This window comes from Apodemus sylvaticus, chromosome 5 (genome assembly GCF_947179515.1).
Source record: "Apodemus sylvaticus chromosome 5, mApoSyl1.1, whole genome shotgun sequence".
In the NCBI taxonomy this organism is placed as follows: domain Eukaryota; kingdom Metazoa; phylum Chordata; class Mammalia; order Rodentia; family Muridae; genus Apodemus; species Apodemus sylvaticus.
Window position 1 is genome coordinate 101,743,392 of NC_067476.1, and position 26,239 is coordinate 101,769,630.

General features: G+C 41.1%; 1 protein-coding gene across 1 annotated transcript; it reads left to right on the forward strand.

Moving 5' to 3' along the window:
- Window positions 1-516: 516 nt before the first annotated feature.
- Window positions 517-25,304, forward strand: Rad51 (RAD51 recombinase). Its single transcript, XM_052183257.1, has 10 exons — window positions 517-748; window positions 3,949-4,037; window positions 7,974-8,111; window positions 10,834-10,951; window positions 13,439-13,530; window positions 16,720-16,814; window positions 20,746-20,859; window positions 23,230-23,359; window positions 23,755-23,876; window positions 24,439-25,304. The coding sequence occupies exons 2-10, from the start codon at window positions 3,951-3,953 to the stop codon at window positions 24,560-24,562; spliced, it is 1,020 nt and encodes a 339-aa protein (XP_052039217.1). The 5' UTR covers window positions 517-748; window positions 3,949-3,950; the 3' UTR covers window positions 24,563-25,304.
- The last annotated feature ends 935 nt before the right edge of the window (window positions 25,305-26,239 follow it).

A 26,239-nucleotide genomic window follows, 5' to 3' on the forward strand; every position in this document is an offset into this window, starting at 1 on the left:
TAATTTAATAATTTAGATTATATCCACCGGTCCTGCCCCCCCTCCCCCCCCAACTAAAAGGTTTTATTTACACCTCGCTGATTCCCACCTACACTGATTTTCTAGTCGCTGGCTCCGTTCGCAGGTTTTATCTTTATTCCATCTTCTTCACCTCTGCCGCCCACAGAGCCCAGGAGACACCAGGTTCAAACATCCCAGCTACCAAAGAACCGCACTCTGGCAAACCCGTACAACGCGAAGACCTTTCCCACATGAGTCCACCCCCAGCATGCAAGAATTGTTCAGAGGCGCTTCCGCAGCAGTGCATTCTGGGTTATGTAGTCCTGAGCTGATCACGTCGTCTTTGTAGACTTGTAGTCCTCAGTCAGGTAACAAGAAAGGCCTTGTCAGAACAGTCATAAAGGAAGGGAAGAGTGACCTACGAAATCACTCGGCTTCAAAACCGTCCGGCCCCTACCTCAGGTTCGCAGCAAAAGCGGAAGTAGGTATAAGGCGGAAAAACGACGTGATGACGTGGCAGGAATGCGAGCGTGAGGGTTTGGCGGGATTTCTGAAAGGCGCGCCCATCGCTGGTCCGCGCCCGGCAAAGCCGAGGCGTTCCCAGAAGTGTGGCTAGGAGGACTGAAATTTTTCGTAGTAGACCCGACAGAAGAGCTGCGAAGTGCGTTCGAGCCGGGTGACGGGAGCAAGCGTGGTGTGTGCAGAGCCGGCTGCCGGGAGGAGCGAGCGGTCCACGGCTGCGGGACAGGTGAGTGTAAGGCGCGGGCGGAGCCCTCCCACGGCCGCTCGGCTTCTTGGGCCAACTCGGGCTGGTGCTCCCGTGGCCAGCTTTGTGGGTCCCCGCTACGCCGAGAAACCGGAGAAAGGAGGAGCTAGGCGACCAACCGACCGACGACGCCAACTGACCCACTGAATTCGGTGTGGAGAAAACCGACCTGTACTTCAAGCATTTATTTTGAGACCCGAGCTCACGACTAGGCTAGGCTGGGCTCGAACTGCCGCCCTTAGTCTCCCAGTGCTGGAATGTACAAACTTTCAAGTTCACTTCTGTTGTGGTCCCGACGCAAGAAGCTGAGATCCAGAGATAAGTGTTCTCAGCTGTTGAATAGTAGGCCAGGGCTAATAGATTCTTGGTTACTTTAAAGTGAGTGTAGTGGCTGCTATCTCTGGAGACTGAAGTAGGAAGCCCTAGAGTTCAAAGATTGCATAAGCAAAAGAGTCGTAAAGAAAAATATAACACAAATTTCTAAAGAGAATCCTGGCTAGATGACTCACACCTGTATAATCCTAGCACTTGGGGGAGACAGGAGGATGACAAGTTTCAAGACCAACCTGAGCTACAAATGAAGCTGTCTCTGAAAAAGGAAAAGTGAAGTACAGGGGCTGGAGACGTGGTTCAGCCTTTAAGAGCACTTGTTGCTCTTGCAAAGGAACTGAGTTCAGTTCCCAACACTCACATGGTGGCTTACAACCAACCATAATTTCAGTTCCAGGGGATCCAGTGCCACCTTCTGACCTCAGATACGAGGCATGCTTGTGGTACACATACATGTATGTAGGCAAAATACTCATTCACACAAAAAAAAAATCTAAAAGGAACTTTCAAGAAATAATAATAAAGTGAAGTATAAGATACAAAGATGTATAAAATACAAGTGTATACATACATGAGTTATTGCAAAATGAATATATCCATATAATCACTAATAGACTGTTGTTACCATGCTAAAAACCTCCCATTATCCTTTTAGTATTTCCCCCTCACCCTTATGGCTAAACAGTGACTTCTAAAACTGTTTACTAATGTGGCCTACCTTTAAAAGCATTATTTAGGCAGGATCTAATTTTGTAACCCAGAAGCTAGTTTGGAACTTGGGAATTTACTGTCTCTGCCTTGTAGGTGCCTTTTGGTTTGGCGATTTTTTGTTTTGTTTTGTTTGTTTGTTTGTTTTTGGTCATGGATCTTGCTTTTTATCGAAAACTGATCTTGTGACCTTGAACTCCCTGACTCTGCTTTTATAGCTCACTTTTGCCTGTTTTTAAATTTCATGTAAATATGCCAGTGGTATTGAACACTCGTTACACATGCTTGCCAACACTTGCTTTAATGGTTTATATATGCATTTATGTTTTGTCTGAATGTGTGTCTGTCATATCAGACAGTTACAGACAGTTGTTGATCTGTAACTGTCTGATATGTAACTGTGGATGCTTGGAATTGAACCACTGAGCCTTCTCTCCTGTCTCAACACATGATATTTTATGAAGGTCATATAGTGTTTTGTGAACTTGGGAATGGCTACTTTTTGAGATAATCTAACTACGCAGCCCAGCCATTGGATTTGTGGTAGTCTCCCTGCCTCGGCCACGAAGTGCTAGGACAATCATGAGCCTCCATACCAGGCTGTCTTTCTCCTCTTATGGTTTTAATTCTCCTGATTACTGATGAGATTGTATGTATGTTTTTGGTTTGGGTTTTTTTTAAAGGATTTATTCATTATGTGTAAGTACACTGTAGCTGTCTTCAGACACCAGTCAGATCACTTTATGGATGGTTGGTTGTGAGTCACCATGTGGGTGTGGGGATTTGAACTCATGACCTTTGGAAGAGCAGTCAGTGCTCTTACCCGTTAAGCCATCTCTCCAGCCCTAAGATACCTCCTTGAATCTGATTTCTGTTGTCCTTTTTTATGTATGTGAATACACAGTAGCTGTCTTCAGACACACCAGAAGGGGCATCGGACCCCATTACAGATGGTTGTGAGCCACCATGTGGTTGCTGGGAATTAAACTCAGGACCTCTGCAAGAGCAATCAGTGCTCTTAACCCCTGAGCCATCTCTCCCACCATTGAATGAGTTTTTTATATTTGTATTCTGATTATCCACCTCTGATTATGTATGTAGCAAATAATTTCTCTACAGTTTTTGTCTTTTTTGTTGCTTTTTTGTTTGTTTTTTAGATAGGTAATCCACGCTAATCTCAAACTTGCTACACAAAAGAAGATGGCCTTAAATTTCTAGTCTTCCTACCTACTTCCTAAATGCTGGGATTACAGACATGACTACCATGTATTATGTTGGTATTATGCACTGCATAGCATCAAACTCAGGGCTTCATGCATGGTAGACAAATACTACCAACTGATCTGCATCCCGAAGATGTAAGTCTCAATGTAGTCAGAGCTAATTTATTATTATTTCTGGTTTATTTCGGGAGTTACTTAACCTGTTCAGGGACCTGAATCCCATCTTCATTGCTGATAGTAAAATAAATATACTCAGTTTCTTGTTTGCTTTGTGGTGCTGAGAATTCACCCTAGTGCCTCTTTCATATGCTAGACAAGGACTCTACCACAGGCTGCTATATTTCCAGCCTGTGTTTTCAAGGCTGGAACTACTGCTCACATTTAGATTGTTGTTTTATGTATCTAATTCAAGAATTTCTCTGTTCCAAGAAGATGAAAATATTCTGTATTTTGGAGTTTTACTCACCCTGTAATAAAGGAAAAGCTTGGAACTTGCTGCCTTGTAAAAATAATTTTTGAAAAAAACCCTATTTTGAATGAGCTATTCTTGGCTGCATGCAGCCCATAGCTATAGTTCAGACATGCCTGGATTTTTTGTTTTAAGCTTATTTTTATTTTATGTGTTTGAATGTTTTGTCTCTATGCCTGTAAACATAACACTCCTGTGCAGTGCCTGCACGGCCAGAAGAGGGTGCTGGATCCCTTAGAACTGAAATTATAAACACTTAATGAATTTCCACGTGGGTGCTGAGAACTGAACCTGAATCCTCTGAAAGAGTACCACTTGGTCCTAACCTGTGGGTAGGGAGGGCTATCTGCAGTTCTTCAAAGGTGTGTTGGGAACTAAACTTGCAGTTCTTAATTAACCCAGAATATTTCTCTAGTGTTCACTCATACTGGTGCCTGTCTGTATTTTTTTAGTAATGGCTATGCAAATGCAGCTTGAAGCCAGTGCAGATACTTCAGTGGAAGAAGAAAGCTTTGGTCCACAGCCTATCTCACGGTTAGAGGTATGTACTTAGTCGAAAAGTATTTACTTACAATGCTGTAATAAATTCTTATACCTAATAGAAGAAATTAACCTTTAGAGAAATTAAATTGGGGTTTCAGGAAGTTGTCGAGGTTTCTACAGAAAAGCACAGGATTGTTGCTAAACATGTCTGTCTAGTCAAGTCTCTCGACAATTCTTTTCCTGCTCTGTTTTCTCCCTACAAGTTGAACTTTAGAAACTAAGGCCTAGGATCCCATAATGGAATCTCTGTGCTATTTGTACTAAGCATAAAGATGCTAATGGAGAATTACTCGTGTAACCCAGGAATGCACGGAGGAAAGGGGATAGCCCGGGCTGTCATTGGGCAGACTGAAGTGTGTGGGGTTGTTAAGGTGTAAGACCCACCTCTGTTTTAGGACTCAGCATTGAGAATATGAAGCATTAGCCGGGGATGGTGGTTCACACCTGTAATTCTACGAGTTGGAAGGCTGAAGCAGAATTCTTTTGGAGGCCAGCCTGGTCTACATAGCAAGTTCCAGGACAAGGGTTGTATAGTGAAACCTTTCTCAAACAAGCCACCAAAAAAGTATCAGCAGCAGAACAAACAAGAGGCTTGGGGAGATGGCTCTGTGGGCAAAGTCCATGCTGTGCAAACAGTGAAGACCTCAGTTCGGATCCCCAGCACCCACAGAACCCAGGCAGAGTGGCAATGCCTGTACTCAGAGGATCATTGGGGCTTTTGGGTGAGCCAGTGTAGCCAATCAGTGAGAATCAGGTATAGTAAGAGACCCTGTCCCCCAAAATAAATGAGGCAGACACGCCTGGCCTCTATGCATGTACACACAAACTTAAACACACATGAGCATATGCACATATACCACACACGCAAAACAATAGTACATACTAGATTTGTACAATATTTCTGCCTGCTATACAAAGGACCCTGTGGAAGAAAACACCTTGATCTTCTGTCTCTATCTATATAATTTTCTGAACCTCAAGACTCTGGAAACTACTTAAATGAGGTGGGCTTGGTAGCACTTGCTTCCAAAATGCAGCAAAAAGAATCCAGAGTCCCAGGTTATCCTTTGCCCCTTACAAGTTTGGGCTGCATGAGACACTTTCTCCAACTCTGACACTGCCTTTCTCCTTCCACCTTCATCGAAAGTTCTTGGTCATAACTTCTTTTTAAAGACTATTCGTGAGGGGGCTGGAGAGAGGCTGCTCTTCTCAGAGGTCCTGCCTGAGTTCAGTTGCCAGTAACCACATGATAATACACACTTTAATCCCAAATATTGAAGGTAAAATTAGTTTGCAAAAGGAAGCACCCTTGTTTGAAGGTAATGTATAATTGACTGCTAAAGTGACAAGTCAGAGAAAGATTTTTCAGAATGGGATATGCCCAACTCTCACAACAAGAGAGGAAGAGGAGGCTACTTAAGAGAGGAGGAAGGAAAAAAAAAAGAGAGAGAAGGAAGGAAAAGAAGGCATTTTTACCAATACAGGTGTATAGGTAAGCTTGCAAAGAGGGAATAAGCTAAACACAGGTCAAGACAAAATGAGCCAGAGAATGTGAAGGAGCTAGAAGATTAGAACATACTGCCAAAGTTATTATGAAGTCAAGCAGAGCAATTTAGTAAGAAACTGAGAGAAGCCAGATTGAATCAGTCAGCCTGGCAGAGTTTGAGCCAGCTGAATTGAACAAACCAGCTAGAGTTCAGAAAGAACAAGAAAGGCTGAGCTTATTCAGTAGCAATCATAGAATGAAAACATTCTAAGCCTAGATAAGATTATAAGGAGGTGTGGGCTGGAGAGATGATGGCTCAGAGGTTAAGAGCACTGACTGCTCTTCCAGAAGTCCCTAAGTTCAATTCCCAACAACCACATGGCGGCTCACAACCATCTGTAATGGGATCTGATGCCCTCTTCTGGTGTGTCTGAAGACAGCTACAGTGTATTCATATATATAAAATAGTTAGTAAATAAGTTATAAAAAAAAAATTGTAAGGAGGCGTCCAGGACTAGCCTAGGTTAGCAGAGAGGGGCAGTAAGCCTTCAGAGATAACAATTACATCAGGTGATTAAAAGTTACTTTTACAGTGGAGTCATTTTCTTAATGATTAGTGTGGGAGGGCCCAGCCCTGGGCAAGTGGTCCTGGGCTGTATACAGAAGCAAATTGAGGAAACCATTACACACAAATCAATAAGTAGTGCTCCTCCATGGTCGGTATTTTAGTTCCTGTCCTGTCTTCCCTTCTGGACAAACTATATGCTACAAAGTAAAACAAACTCTTTCTCCCCAATTTGCTTTTGGTAATGGTGTTTATCAAAGAAATAGAAAGCAAGTTCAGACAGCAAGTATTCTACCAATGAGTTTCACCCAGCTTAGATATTTATTTCAATTTTAAGACTAGGTCTCATGTAGCCTAGCATGGCCTTGAATTCACTGTGTAGGTGAGGATAACCTTAATTCCTAGTCCTTATTTCACACGCACACACCCAGTGGGATTATAGTCATATAACCAGCATTGCCTGTTTTTTTGTATGTTATGTTTTATTTTTTAACTTCTAGGTTTATTTTATTATTCTTTGTATATAAGTGTTTGGCTTTCATGAATGTGTACACCACCTCTGTGCCTAGTGCCCAGAGAGGTCAGAAATGAGCTTCAGGACGGGCGGTGGTGGCGCACGCCTGTAATCCCAGCACTTGGGAGGCAGAGGCAGGTGGATTTCTGAGTTCGAGGCCAGCCTGGTCTACAGAGTGAGTTCCAGGACAGCCAGGGTTATACAGAAAAACCCTATCTCGAAAACACCAAGTCCAAAAAAACCAAAAAAGAAAAAAAAGAAATGAGCTTCAGATTCTCCTGGAAGTGGAGATTAAGGCAGTTGTGAGCCACCACGTGGGTGCTAGGAACCTGGGTTGGCCCAAAGCCACGCCTCTTTCCCATGGCCCCCTTTGGAGTGGGCGGTGATTTTTAATTAGCATGTGTTACGTTGCATAATGGTGTGTTTGGTTATGTTTATGATGTATTCTGATCATCACCCCTGTCACCTTCACTTGCACTTCTCCTGCTAATCCCCTTTCTTGTCCCAGCCAGTCTCCTTTCATCTATTTCTGTTTCGCTGACAGTTTTTGACCTGGAGCTCACTCATTAGACTAGGCTGCCTGGCTAGTGAGTCTCAGGGATCTACCTGTCTCAGCCTCCTCAGGGTAATAGGAGCCACTACCATATCTCACTGTCTCTGCAGCCCAAAATTATTAATTTTGATAATGAAAAAGTTGGTAATTTGGTGTTTGTGTTTTAAAGACATAATGATATTTGACACTGGGTAATCCAAATGCTGATTTATGGGCCCCCATATCTGGTTACAATTCTTATTCTATCTCCTACCTCAGTGTTGTGTGAGCATTGCTCCCATTTATTCTTCAGTAGAGCTAGCCGCTGGACTTCCTCTCATCCAGGTGAGAGGGCAGCAGAGAGAGGAGGTAGGAATTAGCCATGGGAGCCAGCTCAGGAGACACCATTGGAAAACAACTGGAGCAGAGAAAGCTATAGAACGCAAGTATCTCGGAGATTTGGGCTTGGAAGTAGCCAGGTTAGCGTAGAAGATTAAAATTAATAATTGCTCAGTTGTTTTGTCCTTACAAATTGATAAATAAAAATATAGTCTAGTCTTAATTATTTGGGATCTAACTGGGTTAAGGGGAAAATTGTAACACACTTATTAAAAAGCCATTAACAGGTTTTGGTTTTGTTGAGACAGGGATTTATTGGGTAACAACCTTGACTGTCCTGGAACTTACTCTATAGACCAGGCGTATGTCTTTAATTTGTTATTTAATGATTCATGTGTAGTCAAACTTTTCAGGGATTTGCGTATATTAGTTACCTTCTCTGAGGTGTATGACCCATGTTAGACAAGAAGCCTAACTTTAGTCATTGTCTTCTCACAGCAATGTGGCATAAATGCCAATGATGTGAAAAAATTAGAAGAAGCCGGTTACCATACGGTGGAGGCTGTTGCTTATGCACCAAAGAAGGAACTAATAAATATTAAGGGAATTAGTGAAGCCAAAGCTGACAAGATTCTGGTAAGTATACCTATGAGATGGGGGAGGGGGCGGAGGCATTAGTGAGAATAATTTGTACATGGAAGTGCGTAGTACAGCCATTAGCCCTCTTCCATTCTCACTTCCTGTGGAGGACTGCAGCATCGTGGGACTTGATATAAATACTGCCAAAAACATGTTCCCACCACCCCACGGTAAGGTTGTGCACCTTATCATTTTGAATGTGTTCTCACCTCAGAGTTATATTTAAAATTATTATGCAAATGCCGTTTTGGCATATGTACCACATACTTGCCTTCTGAAGCTAGGAGAGGGTATCAGATCCCCTGGAACTGGATTTACAGACATTCATTAGCCACCATATGAGTGCTGGGTATCAGACCTTGGTTCTCTGGTAGAGCAGCAAGTGTTCTTAACCCGTTTCTCCAGCCCCCAAAATAGATTTATAATATATACAACTAAATGCAGGCACTAAAACAATTTAGAAAAATGTTGATGCCACATTGTAAGGTACAAGTCTGTAGTTTGAACTATTACAGGGTCTGGGACAGGAAGTTGGAAGCTAGTCCTGCTTCAGAGTGAGTTTGTGTAGGCCAATTTGTCCAACTTAATTGAGTGAGGCCCTGTCTCAGAAATATTTTTTTAACATTTTGTTTTAATTTTTAAAATACGATTTATTTCATTTATATGAGTACACTGTCATTGTCTTCAGACACCAGAAGAGGGCATCAGATCCCATTACAGATGGTTGTGAGCCACCATGTGGTTGCTGGGCATTGAACTCAGGACCTCCAGGAGAACAACAGTCTGTGCTCTTAACCACTGAGCCATCTCTCCAGCCCAGAAATAAAATGTAAAGAGAGGCTGGGTACATGTTTAAGTGGAGTGTATTGCCTAGCATGTTCTAGGCTCCAGTTAATTGTCAGTACCACTTTGAGAGATCGGGGGGGGGGGGGGGGGGGGTTAATATGATATTGGTAAAATATTTATATAAAAAGTTACGTGGTAACGCAGCATGCTGAAAGTCATAGGTTCAATCCCAACATGGTATCTCTTAATGTTTTTATTAGCCTATATTAATATGTTATATTTCAAAGGGAAGGCAACAGTGTGAAGGGTCTAGAGAGATACTCATGGTTAAGAGTATATTCTGATCTTGCAGAGGGCCTGAGCTTAGCTCTCATCCCCTATGTCAAGTATCTCACAACTTCCTTTAAGTTTCTATACAAGAGATTTATTAGAGGGTTTTCTGGCCTCGGGATGGATGTACAAGAAGATATTCAAACATCAGACAGTTCTCTGCCAAGTATAAGATCAAAGGCACCAGCAAAAAAAAAAAAAAAATCCTACTTTTTATTCACATGAAAATTGTGGAACTTTGCTTGAAAGTTAACTTTTGTTTTATTGGACCAGTAAGCAAGCTGAATGATTCCTTTTCAGACTTAAAACCTATAGGTATCTGAACAGAAGAAATGTCTACAGAGGTGTTAGAAGAGAAGGAAAAGGGGAAATCAAAGGCAGGCATGGTGGCACACACCTTTAATCCCAGCATTCAGGGGATAAAGGCAGGTGGATCTCTGAATGAGTTCCCTCACAGCCAGAGCTACAAAATAAGACCCTGTCTCAAAAAAAAGAAGGAAGAAAAGAAATTGAGGCATGGGGATACACACCTGTAACCTCAGCAGTCTGGGTTTATGTAAGTTCATGTTGACATTCAAATACTACATACATGGATGATTTTAAGATGTATTTAATTTTATGTGTTTGAGTGTTTTGCTTGCCTCTATATATGTGCTTCATATCCTGGTGCCTGCAGAGGTCAGAAGAAGGAGGTGGGTCCCTGCCACTGAAGTTTTAGGTGATTGTGAGTCACCATGTGGGTTCTAAGAACTGAACCTACGACCCCTGCAAGAATAAGAACTCTTAACCACTCTCCAGCCTCTAGATGTTACTGTTAGTTGTTGCTATTGTTGCAAAGATTTATTTACTTTTATATGTATGAGTGTTTTACTTACATGTATTTAAGTGCACTGTGTGCATGCCTGGTGCCAAAGGAATCCAGAAAATGGTGCTGGGTCCCCTAGAACTGGCGTTAATAGACAGTTGTAAGCCACCGTATGAGTCCTCTGCAAGAGCAGCAAGTGCTCTTCACCACCAAGCTATAGCTCTAGACCCCTAGATGTTTAGTTTTATTGTCTCATTATATTAAGACTGATATTTTTCAGCCTAAAGTATAGTTTTTGTTTCTAATGTAAGGTTTAAATGTTATTTGTATATACTTGGAAAATAAACAATAAAGAGGAAAGCTGTGGGTAGCATCCTTGTTTACAAGGGAGGAGAATGAAGGGATGACAGGCAGGAAGTAAGGCATAAAGACCTGCTTCGGTGTCTTTCCTGTGCTCCTATGGTGGTGCGCCCCTGTCCTAGCACAGGAGTGTCCTCCTCTTCTGTCCCTGGGCTGCTCTTACAGCACATGTAGGCTGAGCATCTCCACTGCAGAGATAAGAGGTGAAATGCACAGAAGTCTGAAAGCTTTTTGTCAAAAACCTCATACTAAAGAAGGTTCAGATTTTAGGATATTTGGAAATTTTCAGTGAATGATATTCAACTATTAGTCTACCCAAGTACCCCAAGATATAAAAAAAAAATCACAGTCTAAAACATTTTGGGTCCCAACTTTCCCAGATAGTGATGTCTTTACCTGTGTTACATTACTAGTTTAATTTGTCTTATTATTTCCTAGACTGAGGCAGCAAAATTGGTTCCAATGGGTTTTACTACTGCAACTGAATTTCACCAACGCCGGTCAGAAATCATACAGATTACTACTGGCTCCAAAGAGCTTGACAAACTGCTCCAAGGTATAGTAATCCCTTATCCTATTTTATAAACCCTAATTAACACAGCTGGTAGATCAGAGCAAAACCAAATTATTACTATAGAATTTGAGAGTACTGCATAGAGAAGTATGAACAGTAGATTTCTTTAGGGCCTTGACTGGCTGATTCTGTAGGTTTGCTTTTGTAAGGTTTTTTAGCTTAGATTGTTGTTTATTTGTTTTGAGGAGATTGTAGTTTGTTTGTTTGTTTGTTTGTTTTCGTTTTTGTTTCCCTGGCTTGTATCAACAGATCTAAGATTCAGGCTGAATTAAATGTGTTTTGTATTATAGGAATGTCAGCTTCTCATAGATTCTTATTACATTTGGAAGAGAGGGTAGCATTGGAGGAAGTTAGGTGAAGAGTGCCTAGAACTTCCTTCCTTGTATATTTCTTTGTAACATTCTACAAATGTAACATTTTTAAAATAAGACTTTTTTTTTTTTTTTGAGATAGGGTTTCTCTGTATAGCCCTGGCTATCCTGGAACTCACTCTGTAGACCAGACTGTTCTCAAACTCAGAAGTCTGCCTGCCTCTGCCTCTCAGAGTGCTGGGATTACGGGCATGTGCCACCACCGCCCAGCTAAAATAAGACATTTTCATTTTTTAATTTTTTTATTTTATTTTTAGTGGTTTTAGGAATTGATTCAAGAGTTAATGATATACTTAAATTCCTGGGCTTCTACCCCTATACTCCAGCTGCCAGGATTTGAGATTATAGGCATTAGTTAGTCATCTGGCTCTGATTTATAAAATACTAAAATTGCCTGTAAGTTAAATGACTTTTGACTTTGTTCTGTTTTGTTGAAACATTGTTTTGCTTTGTAGCTCTGACTATATATTTATTTAAAGAATTCCTTCTGTTTAAGTAAATAAGTATTATATGTATATTATATATTATGGTTTTTTGTTTGTTTGTTTGTTTGTTTGTTTGATTGATTGCTTTTTAAATTCTAACACAAGATTGAAAATTTGATGACTGGTTACAGCAAATGGTTGTCTTACAACCCTGATGACCTGGAACCCACAGAAGGAGGAAACATCGCATCCTCCAGAGTTACCCTCTGTGCTCTACATCAAGCTCATGTGTGCTGTACACACAGTGCAATAACAACAAATCTAAAAACAGACTCACAGCCTCTACCACCAAGCTATGCTTCCTGCTACAAAACAGTCTTTGTTTAAATACTACTCAGAGTGCAGCACATATTAGTATTTATTTATTTGTTTATCTGTTTGTTTATTGTGTGGTGCCAGCTAACCTGGAACTCACAGAGATCCCACTGCTTCTATTCCGTAGGTGGTGTGATTAAAGACAGCGCGAACCTGTCTTTAATTTTTTTGAGCTTTTGAAAGCTTTTGAAATCATAGTTGTCATCATTGTTGAAAAGTTAAGTTTGGTTCTTGCTATTAATCTAGTTATTTGATTATTTACTTTTTCTTTCTTCTTGGGGTATAAAACAGCATGGGTTCAGTAATCATACTAAAATTTGAGTGTTAACCTCTCCAAGAAGATGCCTTTCCCTCCAGGATAGCAAGGGGCTATGTAGAGAGACCATGGCTCATGCCTGTAATCCCAGCACTTGGAATTTAGAGGAAAAGGGGTTAGCTGTCTAATGTTATCGTCGGTTTGAGGCTACCGTGAACTACATAAAACCCTGTCTTATAAAAAATAAATAAAAGAATTCTCATTTCTAGTGTTTACTTACTGGACCAATCGTGTAAATAATGTTCCTGGTGGCAATTATTTATTTAATGTGCCTATGCCTGTTTTCCTCAAGATGAGGGTGATAAGAGTTCATATCTCCTAAGATTTTAGAACTGCATGAATGGTACATTTAAGTACATTGGACAAGGAGGTTCACAAGAAATAGTAAATACTGGATTATATTAAAACTGCTGAAGTTGTTTGTTGGCTTTTCTTGGCTGAGTTCTATAAGTTTATTAATTGTAGCAATTACTTGAAACTGTACATGCAATAAAACTGCCTAAAAACTATAGCAACACAAATAAGTGCATATGGAAAGATGTGAACATACTGAGGGCTGAAGGAATGTAAAGTTAACCCTGGGAGACTTGGGGATGAGTGCAAATAACCTATGCTTATTTAAAAACAAGTAGTGAGTTTTATTGTTTTTTTTTATTTTATTTTTGGCAATATTGAGAGTTGAATCCAGGCCTTTTTATCTAAGTGGCATTCCACCATTCTCTCTGTATTGTGCAGACTGGCCTTGAACATCCTATGTTGCCCAGACAGGCTTTAAACCCTATATCCTTGTGCTTCATCTACCCACAGAGCTGGCTTAGAGGTGTGCACTTGTAAGCACAGCCCAAAAGAAAAGAAATTAACAAATTGCTGATTATTGAAAATAGGAGTTTTAAATTATGGAACATCCGTGTGCTCCAAGAGCATTACAATGATTGTACTTCCTACACAGTTATTTTATGTGATATACTTTTTAATTTCATAGGTGGAATTGAGACTGGATCTATCACAGAGATGTTTGGAGAATTCCGAACTGGGAAGACACAAATCTGTCATACGTTGGCTGTTACATGCCAGGTGAGTTTTTGGGGTTCAGGCTAATCAGATCAGCAAGTAGTTATAAGCTTCTTTGTGGTTGCTTAGGAAAGAAAGGCCAGTCCTCTGGAAGAGTAGCCAGTGCACTAGCCTCACAGTCTACACATATGTCTCAAAAAATATATGTATAACGATAACCTGACATATTTCATTAAACATTATATCTGGTCTTTTTTAATAGAAATATTTTGTCTATAACTTTTTACTTTGTGTATGTGGCACCCGCGTGTATGTCTGAGGAGCATATGCCTGTGCACGCTTAGAGACCAGAAGGTCTATTACTCCCCACTCTGCTCCTGTAAGGCAGGGTCTCCCCCTGGACTTACAGCTCCTGTCTTTCGGCTGGACTGGCAGTCAGCAAGCCCATGATAAACCACATCCCCTCCACTCCAAATAAGGGTTAAAACCCTTTAGCTCTGAAAACATTACATATATTGTACTATGTAATATATAGTAGAATCCCAAAAAATAAAAAAAATAATAATTTTTAAAAAACCTTTAAAATAATGAATTTGGAAGGGCAGCTCACATCTAGGAGGCAGATACATCTCCATGACTTTGCAGCCAGCTTGGACCACATATTAAGATCATTTCTGTTTTTCATAGTACTAAGATTGCATATTCCCTTGAGACTAAACCTGGCTTGTTAACTTAGTCCTGAGATACAAATTCAGGTCTTTGAGCACTCTTAACCACCTCTCTAGCCCCCTCTCTATGTCTGTTTGACAGAGATTCCTGTAGAATCGATGTTTAGTCCAGTATAACTATCATTTCTATGGCAACCCCGCATTCCATGCTAATTCTTTAAAAAACAAATAGAATCCTAGCCTGTTAACACTAAACAAAGTCTTAAGTGACATTCTGAGGTGCCCAACAGCTATACATCTTTGTTACTTTTTCCCCCCAAAGAATGCTAATTCATTAATAGTCAGAACAGTTTCGTGTTAGTAGTCCAAGAACTAGAACCAGAATATAAGGGAGTGTTAGGTTACTACTTCAATTTAAGCATTATCTGTAATCATTGTTCATATTTTCCCAACTTAATGAAATGAAACTTCACAGCATTAGATCTCTAATAATTATTTAATCTAAAATAATCTACAACATTTCACATTTGCCCAAGAATAAATAAATGTCTGAAGAATTTGTACCATAGCATCATTAAAATGTTAAGTGATAAAATAGCATGCACCTCTATAAAACTAAATATTTATGGAAAACTTTTTTTGGGGGGGGGGTTGTTTTTCTTCGAGACAGGGTTTCTCTGTATAGCCCTGGCTGTCCTGGAACACACTCTGTAGACCAGGCTGGCCTCAAACTCAGAAATCTGCCTGCCTCTGCCTCCCAGAGTGCTGGGATTAAAGGCATGAGCCACCACCACCCGACTATGGAAAACTTCTAACCTAGCCTAGAGTGTTAATGGTGCAAACCTGTAATCCTAGCATTCAGGAGATCATGAGTTTGAAATCAGCTTAGATACACAGTGAGTTCTGTATCAAAGCACCACTAAGAACAACCACCACCCGCTAACTTCATGGTGTCTACATCTCCACTATATTCCTTGAGACAGTCTTTCTGTGAACCTGGAACTCACTGGGTTTTCTGTTGCTGCAAAACTCCGCACACTCAAGTAACTCTTCTCTGCTTCTGACAGCACTGGGATCACAGTGTCTTAGAGCTGCTACACTCAGGATGGATGAGTTTGTTTATTTGGAGGCAGTGTCTCATGTTGCCAGGACTGGCCTCAAATTTACTACATAGCTGACCTTGAACTCCTGATCCTCTTCAGATGGGCATTAGAAACATGGACCATCATTGCCAGTTGTCAAATGTTTGACCTTTGAACTGATTGGTTTCTTTGTTTTGGTTTTTTTGAGACAGGGTTTCTCTGTATAGCCCTGGCCTTGCTGGAACTCACTCTGTAGACCAGGCTGGCCTCGAATTCAGAAATCCGCCTGCCTCTGCCTCCCAAATGCTGGGATTAAAGGCGTGAGCCACCACTGCCCGGCCTGATTGGTCTTAATATGCAGTTTTATCTCATAGTTAGGACTGTTTCTAAGCAGTCCAACTCCAACAAAACACTGACTTTATGTGATCCATATTTGCTATTAACTTGTATTTCTATCAAAAGAGAATATGTCCTGTTGCCTCTAATTGTCATTTTTGTTTGTTTGTTTGTTTGTTTTACTGTGTATGCATGTCTAGTGTTCATGAAAACCAGAGTAGTCTTTTGTACCCTGGAATTAAAGATACAGGGTTGTGAGTCACCAGATATGTCCTAGGAATGAAACCTGGGTCCTCTAGAAGTACAGGCAGTACTCTTTTATTTTATTTTTTTATTTATTTGTATATGTAAGTACACTGTAGCTGTCTTCAGACACACCAGAAGAGGGCGTCAGATCTCATTACAGAGGTTGTGAGCTACCGATTGCTGGGATTTGAACTCAGGACCTTCAGAAGAGCAGTTGGTGCTCTTAACCACTGAGCCATCTTTATAGGCCCTGCTGTTTTCTTTTCTCTTTTAAATTGTTTGTTTTTATGTGTTTTGCCTGAATGTATGTCTTATGAGGCTGTCAGATCCCCTGGAACTGGAGTTACAGACAGTACTGAGCTGCCAGGTGGGTACTAGGGATTGAATCCAGTTCCTCCGGAAGCATAGCCAGTGCTTTCAACCTCTGATCTCATCTTATAACCCAGACTGTCCTGGGTCTTAATGTGTGGTCCAAGCTGGCTTCAAAGTCATGGAGATGCATCTGCCTCCCAGATGTGAGCTGCCATTCCAAATTCATTATCTTAAGTTTTTTGATTTTTTTGGTTTTGTTTTATGTTTGTTTGTTTTTTTGATTTGGTTTTTTCGAGACAGGGTTTCTCTGTATAGCCCTGGCTGTCCTGGAACTCACTTTGTAGACCAGGCTGGCCTCTAACTCAGAAATCTGCCTGCCTCTGCCTCCCTGAGTGCTGGGATTACAGTCGTGGGCCACCACCACCTGGCTTAAGTTTTTTTTTAATGATTATAGTTTTTTATTTTTGAGATTATATGTTATATAGTATAATATATGTATATATTTTCAGAGTTAAAGTGTTTTACCCTTATTTGAAGTTAGGGGATTATCATGGGGAACTTGGCAACTGTATCAGGAGAGTGGGTGTTTCCACTGTTTGTTTCCCCAGCTCCCCATTGATCGTGGTGGAGGTGAAGGGAAGGCCATGTACATTGACACGGAGGGCACCTTCAGGCCGGAGCGGCTGCTGGCAGTGGCTGAGAGGTGGGTCACGGGGCTTGAATGTGTTTAGCCTGTTACTGGAGTTTAGCAAGTTTAGCTTGCCTGAAATGTGTCTTATTACACTACACCCCAGTTATGTGTGTGGTGGAAACAATAATCTTTAATGGAAACATTCATTTCTCAGCAATGTATAAATATCTCAGGTAGAATTCAACTATGTATGTCTTCCAAAGAAACACTTTAAAGACAGGTTGAAAATAAAAAGGCTTGAAAAAAGACAACACAATCATGAACCCTAACAGAAACTGAAATACTGCAGCAGCTCCCCAGAAAAATACTAGTAAAACTGGGGAAGAAAACTTCTGGTTTTCAAGATCTGGTTCCTCTGTGTAGTCCTGGCTGGCCTGGAACTCACTTTGTAGACAGGGCTGGCCTAGAACCCACAGAGATCCACCTGCCTTTGCGTTCCAAGTGCTACCATTAAAGGCATGTGTCACCATTGCCTGGTGAGGAAAATTTCATTGTATATGTATTTGTATAGGCATGGGCATGCCCATGCATGATGGTATGTATGTGGAGGTCAGAGGACAATTGCCAGGAGTTAATTTCTCCATCCACCATGTAGGTTCCAGGAATTGAGCTCAGGTTTGATGGTAAGAGTCCTTATCTTCTGAGCCATCTCACTTTCTCTGGAAGAGTATTTGTCATTAAGAAAAAAAGTGGGAGGCAGAGGCAGGTGGATTTCTGAATTCAAGGCCAGCCTGGTCTACAGAGTGGGGTCCAAGACAGCCAGGGCTACACAGAAAAACCCTGTCTCAAAAAAAAAAAAGAAAGAAAGAAAGAAAGAAAGAAAAAGAAATAAGTTCACCAAGAAGGTATGGTAATTATAGACGTAATTAAGGTTTGTTATTTTATGTATGAGTGTTACCTACATGGATGATTATGTACCAAATGCAAGGACTGCATATGCCAGAAGAGGTATCGGGTCCTTTGGAACTGGAATTATAAATGTTTTTGAAACACCATGTGGATTCTGGAAAGTAAGCCCAGGTCCTCTACAAGGGCAGTAAGCACCAATATCTTTTAATATCCAAGAGTATATCACAAAACTGAGATTGTTAAAAATCTATAAATGATGTCAAAATCCTAGCAAGTTTTTTGGAAAATTGATAAACTCATAAGATCCATGTGAAAAAAATCTAGAGCTCCATTTTTTTATCTATCTATTATTTATTTGTGAGGAAGGGGTATTGCCTGCATGTGTCTGTGCACCTGGTGCCTTCAGAGGCCAGAAAAGGGCACTGGATATCAAATTGGAATTTTGGTGACTATTATAGTTGTGAGTTGATGTGTAAGTGTTGAGAATTGTACCTAGGACCTCTGAGGAGCAGCTACTGATCTTAAACCACTGAGCCATCTCTCCAGCCCAAGACCTTAACTGGAAACTCACTATAAAACTACAGTAGTCATTACAGATGATTCTGACTTAAACATAGATAATGCAACTAGTTATAGGACAGAGGTAAAGTCTAGCATACATGAGACCCTAAGTTCAATTCTCAGTTCTGGAACAAAAAAAAAAAGATGTGTATGGGAAGAGTTAGTCATGTCAAGAGACAGAAACAGCCAGATCTCTGTGAGCTGAAGGCTAGCCTAGTCTGAAAGTTACATAATGAAACCATCTAAAAAAAAAAAAAAACACACACACACACACACAATAAATAAATAAGTAGATAACTAAGATATGGATCAATGGCCTGAATATAAAGTTCAAAATGACTTGTACCAACATGCCCAGCCCCTTGATTTTGTTTTTGAGACATGGTCTAACCATATAGCTCAGGTTTGATCAAAATTCAAGGTTGGGGTATCCTGAAACATCCAATACTTTCCTCTCTGCCTCTGGCATGGTTAGATATGATGCATTATCGTACCTGCCTTGTTTGAAACACTCTCTTAGACTTTGAATGCACTGTGGAGCTGAGGCTGACCTAGAACTCCTGATCCTCCTGCGTCCACCTTCCAGTATTGGGAGTTATAGGCCTATCCCACCATGCAAGGTCTGCATACTCTCTCTGTGTTCTTCCCTCCCTCCTCTCTGCCTCCTGAGACAGTCTTACTATGTAAGTCTTTATCCTTATGAGAGGATCATGAACACAAGCTTGAAAAGAATTAGAGACGGTTAGATTTCATTTAAATAACTTTTAAATTTAAAAAGAAAAAATTGTTTTGCTTGTGTACATGTTGTTGCACAGGTTCCACAGCACATGTGTGGATCAGAGAACAACCCACAGAGGTCTGTTTTCTCATTCTACCACATGGGTCCTGGGGATCGAACCCAGGGAGTCAGGCTTGGTAGCAAGTGCCTTTACCTACTAAACCATTTTGTCAGTCCTGGCATTATCTTTTGAATTATTAAATGAGAGAACAACTGTAAACAAACAGAACATTACTTGGGTCCAAAGTGAATGCGCATGTTTCTCATTGGGGTGTGGATAAAAGCAATCAGTGCTTTATTAGTATACAAAACACACTGGAAATGTGTTTATAGCCTTGTGAAAGAAGGCAAATAGCCCCTCACAAGCACTTGAGAGACAGGCGGGAGAATCTGGTTTCCAGGCCAGTCCGAGATACAGAAAACAGGAATGGTGGGTTTCTTGGCCATGTCTCTCCCCGCGGTCTGCTCTGTGTCGGTCCCTTCACCCCTGCCTCGGTGAGTAGACTCATGTGAACACCTTGGGGAAGTGTTTGCTCTCAGGAAAAGACCCCTTAATGCCAGCAAGATGTATAGCTAACACTTGTATAGTGTTTTAAAGAATTGAGAATTTTAGAGACCTTGAACATGGGGTGTCTCAAAAATGGGTTGGGCATGTGGCAAAGCAAATTTTATTTCTTTTTCCTCCCCAGTGTTTAGACTCTATAGCCAAGATTTAAAAGTGCAAAAGGAAAAGAATCAAGTCTATTTTAGAGGTGATGGGAAAGCTGGCAAAGTATGGTTTCTAGGCTCTTGTTACCCAGCTACTGGGAGGCTAAGTCTTGAGATGACTATAGCCCAGGAATTTGGGTTTAGCCTAGAAAACCTGCCCCAGCCCAAAAAATCTCAGAAAAACTTACAACAGGCATTTGGTTAAGTTCTCAGATAAATAAATCAAACTTACTGCCTTCAAAGAGGGAGTTCCTCCTGTTGTTACATATTGAATAAGAATGAAATTGTTGAGCCAGGCATATTGAAACACACCATTAATTCTACCACTCCAGACATGGCCAGACAAATATTTGAGTTCAAGGACAGCCAGGTGACAACATAGTAAGAGACAGGGAGAGAACATAGATAGAGAAAAACAGAGTGCCTTCAGCTGTCTTGAGCATTTATATCTTAGGTGGCAGTTACAATGTTAAGAAAATACAAATCATTCTATGAAAATAGAAAATACATAGTTTGCAAGCTGGGCGTGGTGGCGCAGGCCTTTAATCCCAGCACTCGGGAGGCAGAGGCAGGTGGATTTCTGAGTTTGAGGCCAGCCTGGGCTACAGAGTGAGTTCAGGACAGCCAGGACTACACAGAGAAACCCTGTCTCGAAAAACTACCAAAAAAAAAAAGGAAAATACATAGTTTGCTCTATAATCATTGAGGCATAAGAAATACTAAGGTCATTCATTTAACATAATTTTTAAATGGTTATTTTTGTTCTTGCTAATTCTAACTGTACTTCTTGACTTTCTGACTTGACAGTTTCTTGTAAGGAGGCCTCAGAGAATAAGTTTGATGTATCCTTAGGTCTCACTTTCAGTTTAAAGTGATTGGTGCTATCACCTCTATTTGGCTTGCCCATACCTCTAATAGAACAGGAATCATATTTGTGGGACTTAAAGCCAGTAGGAATGCTGCGACTTGTCTTTGTGGGTGATAGAAATATTAGGTAATTTTTCACCTGACTGAGCTCTATCTTCAGCCTAAAAATCTCTTTTCTAGGTACGGTCTCTCGGGCAGTGATGTCCTAGATAATGTTGCATACGCTCGAGGATTCAACACAGACCACCAGACCCAGCTCCTGTACCAAGCGTCAGCCATGATGGTAGAATCTAGGTATGGACTCAGCAGGACATGAAGTGCGCCCTGGTCCTTTCCTTGAATCTGGATTATAGTTGGAATGGAAATAGATTCACATTTTAAGGGTTGTTTTTTGTTTTTTAAACAGAGTCTATCTATATAGTCTTGGCTGTCTTAGACCAGGCTGGCGTCAAACCAATGGAGGTCCTCCTGCCTCTGCCTTCCCATGTAGTGGCATTTTAAAGATTTATTTTTACTTAAAAGTATGTTTCTAAGCCAGGCAGTGGTGGTGTACGCATGTAATCCCAGCACTCTGGGAGGCAGAGGCAGGTGGATTTCTGAGTTCAAGGCCAGCCTGGTCTACAGAGTGAGTTCCAGGACAGCTAGGTCTATACAGAGAAACCCTGTCTCGAAAAAACCAAATCCAAAAAACCAAAAAAAAAAAAAAAAAAAAGTGTGTTTCTGTGAATGTATGTTTAATGTATCATGGTATCTATATAGGTTAGAACAGGGCATCAGATTTCCTGGAGCAGGAGATAGTGGTGGTTATGTCCCAATATGGGTGCCAGGAACCAAACTTTGGTTCTCTGAAAGAGCAGAAAGTATTTTTAATAGCTGAGCCATCTCTCCACCTGTCTTAGTTAGGGTTTCTATTCCTGTACAAACATCATGACCAAGAAGCAAGTTGGGGAGGAAAGGGTTTATTCAGCTTACACTTCCACATTGCTGTTGATTATCAAAGGAAGTCAGGACTGGAACTCAAGCATGTCAGGAAGCAGGAGCTGATGCAGAGGCCATGGAGGTATGTTCCTTACTGGCTTGCTCAGCCTGCTTTCTTATAGAACCCAAGAATACCAGCCCAGGGATGGCACCACACACAAGGGGTCCTCCTCGCTTGATCACTAATTGAGAAAATGTCTTACAGCTGGATCTCATAGAGGCATTTTCTCACCTGAAGCTCCTTTCTCTGTGATAACTCCAGCCTGTGTCAAGTTGACACACAAAACCACCCAGCACACCACCCCAAGTTCCTTTCAGTAAAAATACTCTGTATCTTGTGTGTGATGTGTTTGTGTTTATGTGTACATCCATATTCATATGTGTGCGTGGGTGAGCCTATAGGTGAGAGGACAAGTGCGGGCATTTCTTCTCACTCTCCACCTTGTTTGAGGCCACATCTCTTCATTGCTATTGTGAAAACCAGGCTAGCTGGTCCACAGGCTTCTAGAGATACATGCCTTCTCTCTGTAGAGGTGCTGAGATTACAAACACATTCTACCTTGACTGGCTTTTCATGGGTTCTGGGGATTCAAACTCAGATCCTTCCACTTATATGGTAAGTACTTTACCCACTATTTCATTTTCTTTGCCCTTTCGGTTCTTATTTTGACATACTTTATGATTTCAGTCACATCAGTAAAAACTTTTTTTTTTTTTTTTTTTTTTTGGTTTTTCGAGACAGAGTTTCTCTTTGTAGCCCTGGCTGTCCTGGAACTCATTTTGTAGACCAGGCTGGCCTTGAACTCAGAAATCTGCCTGCCTCTGCCTCCCAAGTGCTGGGAGGATTAAAGGCATTTGCCAGAAAAAATCTTTTCTATGATGCCTGAGGCCCTGTGTTTAGTCTTAAGTATATTGAAAGACAAAAACCCTAGAGCTATCAAAACCAAAACAGAAATCATCCACCAAAGTCCCCATGATCCACCGTGTATCAGGTTGAACATTTTACAAACATTTAAAGGAAAGGTGTGTGCATATGGTCACATGCTAGGAAGTAGGTGTCGGTTATTCAGGTTTTAGCTTGGGGAGACTGAGGCAGGAAGATCATAAATTTCATGACAGCCTGGGCTATATAAGTAACAAGTCCCAGTCTCAAAAGAAGAAAAGTAGAAAATGTAAAAACTTAGGGTGGAGTGGGGTGGTGGTTGTATAGGACTTGGAAACAAGCAGGTGGATATCTTGAGTTCTAGGACATTGAAAGCTACATAGAGAAACCCTGTCTTGGGGGTTGGGGGGGTGATCTTTAATGGCCTAGAGAGAGTATTTAAGAGCACTGGCTGCAACTGGGCTGTGGTGGCGCACACCTGTAATCCCAGCACTCAGGGAGGCAGGCAGATTTCTGAGTTCGAGGCCAGCCTGGTCTACAGAGTGAGTTCCAGGACAGCCAGGGCTATACAGAGAAACCCTGTCTCGGAAAAAAAACAAATCCAAAAAAAAAAAAAGCACTGGTTGCTTTTCCAGAGGACCAGGGTTGGATTCCCAACATCAGCATGGCAGCTCACAACTGTCTGGTTCTGATACCCTCACATAGCCATGAATCCAGACAAAACCACAAATGCACATAAAATAAGGTGAAAAAAAATGTAGGGTTGTAGGGGAGAAAAAGTAGACAATTCTTGTTTCTTACAGGTATGCACTACTTATTGTAGACAGTGCTACTGCCCTTTACAGAACAGACTACTCGGGTCGGGGAGAGCTTTCGGCCAGGCAAATGCATTTGGCCAGATTTTTGAGGATGCTGCTTCGACTTGCTGATGAGGTAAAGTATAGAAAAGAAAAGCCCGGTGGTGGTGGTGGTGGTGGTGGTGGTGGTGGTGGTGGTGGTGGTGGACACCTTTAATCCCAGCACTTGGGAGGCAGAGGCAGGCGGATTTCTGAGTTCAAGGCCAGCCTGATCTACAGAGTAAGTTCCAGAACAGCCAGGACTTCACCGAGAAACCCTGTCTTGAAAAAAACCAAAAGAAAAAAGAAATGAAACGAAACGAGAAATTTCAAATTTCTTACAAATTTCAATGGCTCCAAATTTCAGGAGTCTTCTGAGGACATTAGTACCTTGTTTTATCAAAGATGACCACTAGTTGGCCATTTTGTTGTTGTGAGCATTAAGGTTCTTGTATGTCTGTGGTCACAGAACTGACATCTTTCCCTCGTCAGTTTGGTGTAGCAGTGGTAATCACCAACCAGGTGGTAGCCCAAGTGGATGGAGCAGCCATGTTTGCTGCAGATCCCAAAAAACCCATTGGAGGAAATATCATCGCTCATGCCTCAACCACCAGGTAAGGTGATAGCAAAACGGATGTCATATACACTGTGATATAAAGATAAAGCACCTGCACTGAACCCTACTAAAATTGCTACAGTATTGACGCTGAGGAGCCTCACTGAATTTGTCATGCTTTGGGTGATACGAGTGTTTGCAGTTGGAACGATGGCTCAGTGGTTGGAAGCATGCACCAGTGTTGTAGATAGAGTGCCTAAGTTTTGTTCCTAGCACCCCCATCAGGGGCTTCTCAACCTCCTAGAACTCCAGTTCTGGTATATCCAATAACTCTGGTCTCTGATGGGCACATATCACATACAAACACCTACTTGTAACTAAAATCTCTCAGTTGTGAAAAAAAGATACATGAATAGTTGATATGTCTCCCTAATTATAAAATGTTGATTCCATAGAGCTTTTCAATAAGAGAGTCACTGCAGAAATGGGTTCCTCCATTTTGGAGGTACATTAAATACATTAAAAATTATCTTAAACCATTTTAGAAATGTACATATGTTCTATTATATAGGAATAGAATTGTTTATAACTTGGTGGTGTTGTTTGTGTCTTTGGGTCAGGCTGTACCTGAGAAAAGGAAGAGGGGAGACCAGAATCTGCAAAATATATGACTCTCCCTGTCTTCCTGAAGCTGAAGCTATGTTTGCCATTAATGCAGATGGAGTGGGAGATGCGAAAGACTGAATCATTAGGGTTTCTTTCCTGTGATAAGTTCTGCATGCCATATGGCTAATGAAGAGGACTGTTCACTGGACTTCTTCACAGCCCCATGATGTGACTGCCAGGGCATGGCTTCTGGGAAACAACTATTCTATCAGCTTTCTGACAGCAGAAACACATACCTGAAATGTTTATTTCTTCTATAGTCTATTAATAACTGATTTCTTTGGTGTTTAGAGGAGAGATATGAATAAAATAACAGGTGTGGGACAGTCTTATGTCTTCAAGAGAAGTAAACCTGGGAAGATCTGAGTACTCTTTCACTTCTCAAGAATGGTAAAATAAATGCCTGAAGATCTGTAAGTGGGAATGGGTGCTTTTACACATTCTTTTTTTCTGTAAGTAAGATGCAAACTTAAAAATTATATGCCTGAACTGTCACATAATTTTAAATTTTATTTTTTGGTTAAGGAGTCTTATATGCGGCATGCTAGACTAAGCCCTTCAGTGCATGCTTGTTCTTTTAATTACTAAGACTTCACTTAAGCAAATTTGTTCTGCTGCTGCTGCTGCTAATAAAGTAGTTGTGTACAGTGGATGTGTTATTTGCTGGAGATATTCTAGTGCAAAAACAGCTTTTGTTACTGTGTCATTATGGTCAGCTGCAGTTGTAAGGTGTGAACCTGAAAGAAACCCCTACATTCAGGTTACTACACTATATCCTTTAACCTAAAAATAAGAATTCCTGGCTGATTTACTGTATCTTTCCTGTGGTATTTGTTTTTAATGTTGCAGAGGTCTAACATTACCCAAATAACTCTACATTAGTATTTCCAAAAATTCTGGTCTCCTTTTGAGTCATTGAATCTCATTAATAAAAGGATTTGAAAACAGATTTGGAAGGAAGCTCAAAGCAATTTTAGTCCAGCTTGAGAGAAAAGCAATAGAATAGGTAAGCTGAAAATGTTAGCAGCTGCTAGGAGTGAAGAGATGGAGAATCCATCATAGTTTTTAAGTCAGGCATGGAGATAAGAGAAAAAGAAGGCCCAGATGCCAGGCATCGGGACCTCCATGGACACGGCTCAGCAGTAGTTGTGTGTGTGTGTGTGTGTGTGTGTGTGTGTGTGTGAGAGAGAGAGGGAGGGAGGGAGGGAGGAGTGTTTTTCTTGCATGTGTGTGTGTGTGTGTGTGTGTGTGTGTGTATACACACAAATATCCGGAAATTGGAATTACAGATGTTGTGAGTCACCAAATGGGTGCTGAAAACTGGAAGAGCTGGGTATGGTGGGGTGTATTCTTAATGTCAGCACTCAGGACAAGTGGATCTCTGAGTTCCAGGGCAGCTTGGCCTACATAGCAAGGAAGAGGAAAGGGGTCACTGCTCTAAGCCATCATTCCTGGAATGCAGTGGGTGACCTTTGTCTAAACAAAGATTTTATTCTATGGGGGAATTTTAACATTTGCACAAAGGACTTACAAAGTAGGTAAAGATTAGAATTTCTTGTCTTGAACCCTAGTTTTATAGAATTTGATAGGAAAAGCTTACTCCTGAAGGGATAGCTTATCAGTTTAGAGCACTTGCTGCTCTTCCAGATAACCCGAGTCTGATGCCCAGCACCCATGAACGGTCGCTCAGGATGCTTTAACTCTAGCTTCAGACCTAATTCACTCTTCCCATTCAAGCATACATGACATACATTC

Bases quoted from the DNA above. Each gene is read 5' to 3' on its own strand.
- Rad51 (XM_052183257.1), top strand. From the start codon at position 3,951: ATGGCTATGCAAATGCAGCTTGAAGCCAGTGCAGATACTTCAGTGGAA. The intron at 4,038-7,973 runs GTATGTACTTAG...GTCTTCTCACAG, and splicing joins AGCCTATCTCACGGTTAGAG to CAATGTGGCATAAATGCCAA. The intron at 16,815-20,745 runs GTGGGTCACGGG...TCTCTTTTCTAG, and splicing joins CTGCTGGCAGTGGCTGAGAG to GTACGGTCTCTCGGGCAGTG.